This window comes from Tupaia chinensis, unplaced genomic scaffold (genome assembly GCF_000334495.1).
Source record: "Tupaia chinensis unplaced genomic scaffold, TupChi_1.0 Scaffold000278_1, whole genome shotgun sequence".
Taxonomy (NCBI): Eukaryota; Metazoa; Chordata; class Mammalia; order Scandentia; family Tupaiidae; genus Tupaia; species Tupaia belangeri.
In genome coordinates, this window is record NW_006159761.1 from 253,135 (window position 1) to 263,812 (window position 10,678).

The 10,678-nt window shown below is 42.6% G+C and overlaps 1 protein-coding gene across 2 annotated transcripts in view; it reads right to left on the bottom strand.

Moving 5' to 3' along the window:
- Positions 1-10,678, bottom strand: part of GORAB (golgin, RAB6 interacting) — a 26,110-nt gene that overhangs the window by 14,970 nt on the left and 462 nt on the right. The window contains exons 2-3 of one of the 2 annotated variants that reach the window (XM_006150107.3): positions 3,303-3,633; positions 1,206-1,307 (exon numbers count right to left, since the gene is read on the bottom strand). In XM_006150107.3, the coding sequence (XP_006150169.1) occupies positions 1,206-1,307; positions 3,303-3,633 (433 nt within the window). Of the gene's footprint in view, positions 1-1,205; positions 1,308-3,298; positions 3,634-10,678 lie in introns of those variants that run through there. The other variant, XM_027772486.1, reaches the window with a different exon arrangement.

Genomic DNA, 10,678 nt, shown 5'->3' on the forward strand with positions numbered 1-10,678 from the left:
GGTAAAGAGTGGCTCAAGTGGGTACTGTGCTGTTGGACACTGGCCCAGTGCAGTGAATGACAAGGGCTCACCAATAAGCTGACATGGGAGGTGAGTGAAAGCTGGATCACACATACTACACACAATGGAGACCCCGAGTCACCAGTGACAGCTCAGAGCTTAGAGCACAGTGTCTTCCACTGGGGACAGGGAAATGATTTAAGAAAAATGCCCATAAGAAACACGACTAAGATCTGTGTGAGTATAAGTCACTTATGGGAGATTACCCAATTCCTCTACATATCAGTTAAGAAAGGCCTCCTGATACCAAAATGAAAACCAGCATTTGTTAATTTTTAAATACTGACACTTACTTACTGCTCTCTTATCAACATGCAGATGGTTAAAACGGAAAATTCTGATACAAGTACTTATTACTTATTTATTTTTTGCTGTAGGGTGCATATGCTCACCAGAGAGAGGAGAGAGAGATAAAGACAGAGAGAGAGAGACTGCGAAAGCATGGAATGACCATGGGGAATGACCATGCCGCAGTCCCCTCTCCATTCTTTTCCCAGAATTTAGAGGCACATAGGCATGTACATGCACCTGGCGTGATTCTCAAGCTGCCAGGTCCAGGAATTGAACAACCCAGTCGGCCCTATGGAATCCATCTGCCTTAACCGCTACACTACCTGGCTGGCCCCCTAGCCCTTAAAATTTTAAAAGCCAACTGCATTTATAAATTGAAAATGAGTAGTGCTTAAAGTCACCCTTAACTGGGACTAGCAGATGGTGTAATGATTATGTTGCTGGATTCCTACGTAGTTGGCTACGGTTTAAGTCCCGGATCTGGCGGCTTAAAAATCCATGCTGGGCGCATGTACATGTGTGCCCCAAATCCCAAGAGAACGAGGGAGAAGGGACTGTGGTGTGGCCATGTCCCTCAGGAAACGGGTGATTTCTCATTTTCTGGCTATTTCTCGCTCCAGTAAGTGCACGTGCCCTATAGCAAAAACTCTGTCAAAAATAAATAAATAAAAATAAAGTCAATTGAAACTAAAATTTCAGTATCATTTATAAAGCATAATTTGCTTAATTAGCCTTGAAAGTAATGGTTGTAGTGAAAATATCTGATTCTTAGAACAGACAAGGAAAAATAACCACAAAACATGACAGAAATGAGTGAAGGGTACAGACAGGTTCTTCTGGCTCAGGTGCCTCACCTTTCTGCAATAGCTTTAGCCAAAAGGGCTTTCTTACGTTTATTTTTCTCTTCCATTAGCCGCTGTTCTTGCTGGAGGACTTCCCAACGAGACTTCTCTTGCCTAGGCAGCAAAAAAAAGTATAAAAATGAGATTATGAGGCTGCTACCCTATCCACGGCTTATCAGCCTCAGACCCTGAAGTACAAAGTTTCATCTAGCAGACTGCGTGCTTTTCTTCACAAGGCCCTTACATAAACCAACTGCTGCTCATGCTGGTCTACTAGGAGCAAAGGCAGTGACTGGCAGTAGAGAGGCTCACAGAACAGGTCTGCAAAATCCACTCTCTATATGTACCTAGGACCTACAAAGTGGCAGTTGGTGTGGTGTGGCATTTTTTAAAGAAATCCAACAGAATCTGTGTAGTTATGTACTATATGCAAAATAAATTGCTCACAGTATACATTTTAGAGTTTTCTTTGCAAAAGCCTCCATGCACTTAAACATATCCAAGGCAAAAACCAATGTTTATTTCATACTTTTTCCAATTTGCTCACTTTTTTCAAATTTGAACATTTTTTAAAAGAATAAAACACTATGAGCTAAGATTTGAAAGCTGGGACAAAAGATACGTCATGCAGGCACCTTCTCCCAGGTGCCTTGGTCCAGACTGGCCCCCATGCTCCTGGATGATCTGCCACACTGATGCCTGGAATGTCTCTGTTATTCTGATGGGGGCATCTCCCTTGAGGGCCATGGAGGTGTCCTACACCAAGTTCTTCCTTCCTTTCCCAATCCCCTACTGTTCTCTGGTCTACACTTTGCCTCTCCCAGAGACATGAGGTCCATCTCTGAGTTCTCTATGACTCAGCTTTCCCTTCTTCTTGTCATAGCCTTGGAATTTCTCTTGATACTTAGATTATGTCTTCTATGAAAATTATCTTAAGTTTATAAAAGAGTAGTAATTTTTTAAATGATATCTAATCTAAATTGTCTAGCTTAATTTTAAATTCCGTTTTCCCCTGCCTTATCTCAGGCCTTTGCTGGTTAACTACACTTATGGACATTTAATGCTTAAAGACATTTAAATTTATGCACTTCTTCAATGTTGGTTTCATAATTCAAGTGGTTCACCATGTCCTGTCAAAATGATTTCTTAGTTGTAAACCCTTGGTGGGCAGGAAACACTTTAAACTTACAACATAAAATCTGGACCAGCAGAGATCAGAAAACTATCTACGGTTAGGAAAAAAATAACATTAAGCTATCAAATAAGAATTTCTAAGAACTCATAGGACAGTATAGAATAGTAATTTCCGCAAAAATGTGGTTTAGTTATGCAGACTGCTTCTTCTTTTTTTTGTTTTAACTGCCAGAGAGCATGTATGCTCACCAGAGGGAGAGAGCACCCCTTAATGGGGCACGGTCCAGGTACTCCCGTTGCTACTTTTCCACTGTATCAGGTTTTGGGGCGTGCATGCATTCATGCACACAAGCCTGAAGTGTCTTTCAAGCCACTGGGGCTGGGATTCAAACCATGGTCAATCATGTGGGATCTAGTTCCCTGAGTCACTAGGCTATGGGGTCAGCCTGGAGGTTGTTTCTAATACACACACAATACATAAAAATCTGAAAAATCTAACAATGCAACTGAATTATATAATTAGCTCCCCAATTTCTTCCACTTTCCCCTTTGACAATTCCTTCAAACTTCTAGACAGATGCAAGATTCAATCTAAAAGCTGAAATCTGGGTTCAATGTGGGAAGTAGCACGATACAAAAAAGAACTGCTTCTAGTAAGAAGAGGCCAGACTAGTAGCACATGTCTCTGCTCTACCACTTACATAGCTGTGTATCAGCTCTATGAAAATACTTCTTTTCTGAGTTCCAGATACCTCATCTTTAAGGTGAAAACTAAATGACGCAAAAAACATAAAAGGCCTAACAGTGCCTGGTTTATATTTAAGGGATTGCTATTTTTCAATAGTTTATTCACTGCATCCCAAGGCTTGAGTGAAAAACAGAAAATGTTTAAAAAAGAACAAAGTACAGTTTCCCAAAGTCCAATGGAACAAAACGGTAAAACGCAAAGACTCCTGAGTATATAGACTTACTAACAATTCCACTTTCTTTGTCTCCGATTTGCAATCTGGCTTTGGAGGTAGAATCTCGGGATTTCTGTGACCATCACGGCAACTCTCCAGCCCCAGCTCCCTTGGTTTCTCATCACCATCAGGAGAGGTGAGAGGACTGGAAAGAGGAGAGGGAGAAGAATGTGCTCCCTGAGCGTGAAATCTCTGTTTCGGAACAGAAAGCAGCTGCTCTGGAGGTAACGAGGCTGCTCCATCTTGAAGTCCAAGTTTTTGCCTCTGCTCTAGGAGAGCTCTTTCTCGCTGAAGCTGTTGTCGACTTTTCTTCACAGGGAGACACCGCTGTGGTTCAAATGGATCTATGTAAGACAAGGAAGAAAATCCCTTTGTGTGAGCAGCAAATAATTTCTCTTAAAAAAAAAAAGGCATTAGCATTAAAACTTTGATAAAATTCTTGGTCTCTTCCAACCCATCATCTATCCTGAAAGCCCAAAGGGACAGACACTTCTTTTTTTTGGAGAGGTTCTCGCTATAGGGCATGTGCGTTCGCCAGACAGACAGAGAGAGACAGAGAGACAGAAAGGGAGAAATCACCCCCTAGACGGGATGGCCACGCTGCAATCCCTTCTCCTCCATTCTCCTCTCGGGATCTTGGGCACGCATGCACACGTGCCCAAGCATGAGTTTTAAGCCACCGGGTCCAGGACTCAAACCGCAGTCGACTACGTGGGAGTCCAGCGACATAGCCATTATGCTAACTGCTGGTCCCGACAGCCACTTCTGTACAGTTCCAGGTGTTCTCAGATCTTACTGTTACTATTCAACAAAAACTGCCCAGTTCTAAATTTCTCTTCACTGATCTACGAGTGAGGCCTTAGGTCCAAAGCAAGGTTTTTCAATTTGACTTCATAATTGTCAAGAGTCAACAACTGTCTACGTGTTTAGTCAAATTTAAGATGAAAATGAATTTGTCTTAAATTCGATTTACAGTTCTGTCTGCTCTCCTAAAACACAATGGTGACTGAATTTGCAAATGGGATTCCTCTTAAATTTTAACAGCTTTTACGGCAATCTGATACATAGGCAGATGCTACCACACAAACGTAATTGAGAGAAGTCTCATATTTCTAGGAATGCTAGTTAACCTTAAATCATTTTCTTACACCTTTCAGAATAATTCTAAGTTGCATTCCCTGTTAACTAGACTCTAATCAGAGCATTCAAATTAGCTATAACAGTGTCTTAAGCAAAGTAAAAGAGGAAGAAAAAACCTGAGGAATACAATCTTAAAGCATAGACAAAGTAACATTTCTAGTATATTTTTTGGACTGTGTATGCCAATGTTAACCTTTCAGGGCAGACCGGAACCTGACTCAAATACATACCATATGTAATAACGCAGTCTCTCGAAAATGCCTCCAAAATGAAATTATGAGTCACTGTAAATGAGCAACTCAAATGTGCTCACTGACCTCTGAAGCATTAAATTCCCAACATGGAGTTAAGGCTCTGGACCCGTCCCACTGCTGTGGCTCTGCCCAGCTCAGTGACTCAGGCAAGGTAACTGATTACTCAATACCCCAGTCTCCTCATCTACAAACCAGAAGAACATCATGTGTTCTACCTAAGTCCTGAGTTAGTATGAATTATATGAGATATGTATAGAAAATATTCTTCCTTCAAAGACAGAAGTACTATTACAAGTATATGGTACTGTTGCCTTAGCCAGAATCACAAAGTATTCTCCTGTATTTTTTTTTTTTTTGAGAGGTTTTCGTTATAGGGCACGTGCGCTTGCCAGACAGAGAGAGACATAGAGATAGAAAGCGAGAAATCACCCCCCAGAGGGGATGGTCATGCCGCAATCCCTTCTTCTCCATTCTCCTCTCGGGATCTTGGGCACACACGCAAATGCACCCGGCGTAAGTTTTAAGCCACCGGGTCTGGGATGCAAACCGCGGTCAACTACGTGGGAATCCAGCGGCATAGCCATTACACTAACTGCTGGTTCCCTCTCCTGTATTTTATAACACTTATTCTTGGACACATCATTGGAAGACATCACTGAGGCCACTCACCTCCTAGATGAACTCACTGGATGGTTAGTCCCTCTGAAATTCAATTATGATACTAGTATCTATTTAGTTGGCATTTTTAAAGAACTTAGCTTTTAGATTAAAATACTAATTTTTCACTCCCAAACACTAAACAAATGAGGCTACTTAAAAATGGAAGATACAATTTATGTACCACATATTGAGGGCTACAAATAGGAAGCAGTCTGTGGTAAACTGAGGAGCATATGCCTAGTGTAAAGGGGGCAATCCATGTCACCTCTGGTCAACTGCTGTCATTAAAAAAGTGAGGTCAGTATAGCCAGATATTTTGACTTTTTCATGACTAAAATTTAGATTTTTATGTAAAATATCCCGATTTATAAATGTAGGGAACTGTATCATTCAGGATAATTCAGATTAAGCCGCAGGGAAATCTACTCTGAAATCTTAGTGGTTTTAAATAATAAAGGATTATTTCTCCTTAATGCCCTGTGCCAACTAAATACCAGAAAGAGGGTTCTGGTGATCGGGGTCTAGGGTTCCAGACTGACAATGCTGCTGCGGGGCACCACACGAAGAAGAGGCTAAGGAAGATCTGCAGTAATTAACTGCTCTGGCCTGTAGTGGCAGCAACATCTCTGCTCCCAATTCCACCACTGACCATAGTCCCGCCCGAAACAGGAGCAATGGGCAAACGCTGGCTTGGCACAGCACTAACAATTATCATCACTATTAACTGCAAAAGAAATCTGAAGATTTGATCATCGGAAAGGAAGAGAGAGAGGGAGGGAGGGAGGATGAACAAAATTAGCAAAGAAACAGAAAAACCAAGCACAATTTTGGGATAAATTACACCAACAGGTGACCAGTCTATAATCTCTGCCCTATACCCTATTTTTGCTTAACTTATCAAAGGACACACTATACGCACCAGAGAGGCAAGAGACAGCAAGAAAGCACCTACCATGAGGTATGGTCTACCCACAATCTCTTCTCGTCCATTTCTCCCTCCATTTGAGATTGTGGGGCTTTGAATGCTTTTTAGTTTTTCTTACGGGGTGTATGTGATTGACAGAGAGAGAGACAGAGAGAAGGGGAAAATGAGAAATCATTCCCCAGGAGAGATGGCCATGCCACAATCCCTTCTCTTCCATTTTCCTCTGGGATTTTGGGTACACACACATATGTGCGCAGTGCGTTTTCTCAATCCACCAGGGATGGGGCTTGAACTGCGCAGTGGACTGTGTGGGATCCAGATACCTTAAGCACCATGCCACAGGCTCGCTCCCTTTCTCCATATCCTCTTAAGTCCTGCTCCATCCACCCAAGAAAACTACATTTCAATCATATGTTGATCATTTCTTTCCTTATCAAATAGTAATACTGCATCTACGAACGTTTCTATAAAGTATTTTTTATTCAGCTGTTTTAAGTTTATGAAAAGGGTATCATGCTTTTCATTACTCTGGTCTTAATACTACATTGCCAATATTCAACCACTGTTCTTGTAGCTGTAGTTCCATCCTGAATGTTGTATAACATTCCGTGGTGTGAATGCACCAGTCTAGTAACAGACACCGAGGCCAGTCTCAGGTCTTTGCTCCTGGAGATTCTGCTGTTACGTTTCCTTTCACATGTGCAAGAATTCAGCTTGGCTATTTCCTAAGAACTGCTGGATCACAAAGAGTAATTCACAAGCTGCTTTCCAAAGTGCATCCCCATCACAATGTGTAAGCTCCACTGGATGCACTTTCTCGTCAACATATTATGTTGTCATATGTTCTGACCTTTGTCCATCAGTGCGTACAGAGTGGTATTCTTTGTGCTTTTGGTCTATCATTCTCTTTGATGGAGGTGATAAGCATCTCTTCTTAATTTCCTTTCCTACCTGTACATATTGTTGGCTGACTTTTCTTTTAGCCCGTTTACATTTTCCAAGCATCAGCAGTTAACAATAAGAAAACAAAGATATTTTAATACCAGAAATTATACCAGAAATTATCATATATCTAGGAACAAATCTAACAAAAAGGTATTCAAGCCCTTTATGGGGCAAATTCTACAATAAAATACTTTCTTTAAAAATTGAAAACACACACTGGGACTCAGACCACGGTTTGAGTCCCAGACCCGGTGGCTTAAACTCACACCGGGCGTGTGTGTGTGTGTGCCCAAGATCCCAAAAGGAGAATGGAGGAGAAGGGACTGCAGCGTGGCCATCCCCCACCCCAAGGTTATTTCTCACTTCCTCTCTCTGTCTCTGTCTGTCTGGCGAGTGCATGTGCCCTATAACAAAAACCTCTCAAAAAAAAGGGACCAGCAGTTGGCGTGATGGCTATGTCACTGGACTCCCATGTAGTCAACTGCAATTCGAATCCCGGACTCAGTGGCTTAAAACTCACGCCGGGCACGTGTGTGTGCATGCCGAAGATCCCGAGAGGAGAACGGAGAAGGGATTGCGATGTGGCCATCCCCCTTGAGGGGATGATTTCTCGCTTTTTGTCTCTCTGTCTCTCTCTGTCTGGTGAGCGCATGCGCCCTATAACAAAAACCTCTCAAAAAAAAAAAAATTGAAAGTACATGGCTGTACGCCAAGTTTTTTTTTTTGTTTTTTAGCCTCCATTTTTTTCTTATGAAATAGAATATACATAGATATGTGGTATACACATACACACACCTTCTTCCAATCTGTATGGATAATAAATAACAGTTTAAGAAAGGAAACCTGACCGTAGTGCACAAAACTACTGTTCAAGGATAGCTATATCCTTCCTCTGTTAGAAAGCAGGGAAGAATGGTATTTCCTGTTTCCCAAGTCATGTTTTACTTTTCTTTTTCTCTTCTTTTAAAGAGAGATTTTTGCTATAGGGTGCATCTGCTGCCAGAGGCAGACAGAAAGTAAGAAATCATCCCCCAAGGGGATGGCCACACTGTGATCCCTTTTCCTACATTCTCCTCTCAGGCTTTTGGGCACACGCATACATGCACCTGGCCTGAGTTTTAAGCTACCAGGTCTGGGATGCAAACCGTAGTTGACTACGTGGGAGACCAGTGACATAACCATTACTCCATTTGCTGGTCCCAATATATTTTACTTTTCTTAAATGAAATATAAGTAGGAGGGACATATCATTCACTGGTGAAAACATACAACTGCCAATGTTCAAATTTTAAACATTTTTTCCCCTACCAGTGTGAACTCCTGTTTGACAGCACCAAAGATGGCATGACTGTGTGGAGCAGTCACGTGTGGATCCAAGTTAGACATGAAACTCAAGAAAACAAATCTTTGGTACTTTACACAACAGATATTTTAGAGCTACTTGTTATTGCAGCTTGACTTGGCTTATACTGATTTCGTAATTACCAATACCTTTGAAATCCCCTCTGATCTGCCCTTCCCTGATCACATTCCCTTGCCTCCCCACCAACTTGAATTCTCTTTATAGGTTTTCTATATATCTAAAAGACTATACCTGTTTTATATGATTTTGAGCTTATATAATGGCATTGAACTCTATATATTACTTTGCAGCTTTTCTTTTCATACATTGTATTTCCACAATTTATGCATGTTCACACATGTGGCCACAGTCAGTCTATGTACACAACTACACAGTAGCCCATTAGTAAAGCACGCCACAATTTTCCATCCACTCCTCTGATAATGAGTATTGTCACTGTTCCCAACTTTTTGATATTATAAATAAGACTATTAAGAATATTCTTTTTTTTTTGGAGAGGTTTTCGCTATAGGGCATGTGCGCTCACCAGACAGAGAGAGACAGAGAGACAGAAAGCAGGAAATAACCCCCAAGGGGGATGGCCACGTTGCAATCCCTTCTCCATTCTCCTCTCGGGATCTTGGGCACGCACGCACACGCGCCCAGCATGAGTTTAAGCCACTGGGTCCGGGACTCAAACCGCGGTTGAGTACGTGGGAGTCCAGCGACATAGCCATTACGCCAACTGCTGGTCCCACTCTTAAGAATATTCTTGACCATGTTCCCCAACGTACATACAGATGTCCCTAGAAAACTACTTACTGTCTTTATTTTTGCTGGCAATCAATCTCACCTTGCTAGATCATGTCAATCTATTTTTACAGATGGAGAATACCTGAAAGGGGTTGGAAAATTAAAACTCTAATTATTCCAGTTTTACAAGTAAGTTCAAGGGAAAACAACTTAGAGGCACATATATGCAAAAATGGTAAGATGTTTTATCTGATCTTGAGGAGGTCCTAAGACTGGTGATCTGGTGTCCACGCTGTAACATCTTGCTATCACACCATGGGTCTTGAAGTTCAAGACCTTACACATGAATGCTGAACTGTGGATTATAACAAAACACGCGGCTACGTTGTATGTACTGTGTACTGAAGGCGTATACATCATAACCTCTGAACTATTCGCAAGCTCCATGGAAACCTCTGCAGTGAGGGTCCTCCCAGCTCTGTGGCAAGGTCTTGCACAAGACCCACGATGGCATTATTTCAAGGCTTGTCTTCTCACTGGTCTATAAGCTCTTTGAAGGTAGGAATGACACCTCTGAGGTCTTTGCATCCCTAATGCAAAAGCTGCTACCTGCAGCTTGAACTCTGCACATGAGTCTGTCAGCTGATGCTGAAAATAGACAGCAAATGAATGTAAAAGAATACAGCTATCTGAACTAGACAGTTAGCTACCCATTACAGTAAAACCTCTATGATGCCGGTGTTAAAGGCCTCAGTACACATCTCAATGCCCTCAACCTGGGTAATTACACTAATTAAAGCACTTCCCAGTCCACTCGTTAGCCCTAGATCACTCTCACACATGCTAGACACAGAGGCTCTTCCTGAGCAACGTTCAATTTTCCCACACACCCCGGTAAAAGGCCTGGCAGGCTTCACTGAGTCTATCTCAAAGCACTTAAATAAGGGATCAAGAGTGGCCTAAACTTCTCACATAAGTGGTGTGCACTCCCAGGCCCATCCCACCAACTTTATGAAATGCCCACCACAAGCAAATCAGAGTTCATATCACTAAGTTTGTCACCACGTATCAGCAAACTTTATTCCTTCAATAAAAAGAATAAAAAACACCAGCCAGCACAAGCCCATCTGACGTACAGTGGACAAAGCCGGAGGGAAGCCCGGGATTTTAGCTCGCGGCGTCGGCAGGGCAGTGCTTACAGGCACAGAGGCTCGGCAGGAAGCCGTCGGAGACCCCTCGGGATCGCCGACTCGCAAAGTCGTCCAGCAGCTAGAGTGGGCGCGACACTGCGGGCCCCGAGCTCCGAGCCCGGCGGCCGCGCCTCCCCGCCCGCCACCGACGCCCGGCTCCCGCAGCCCGGGGCTCCGCGC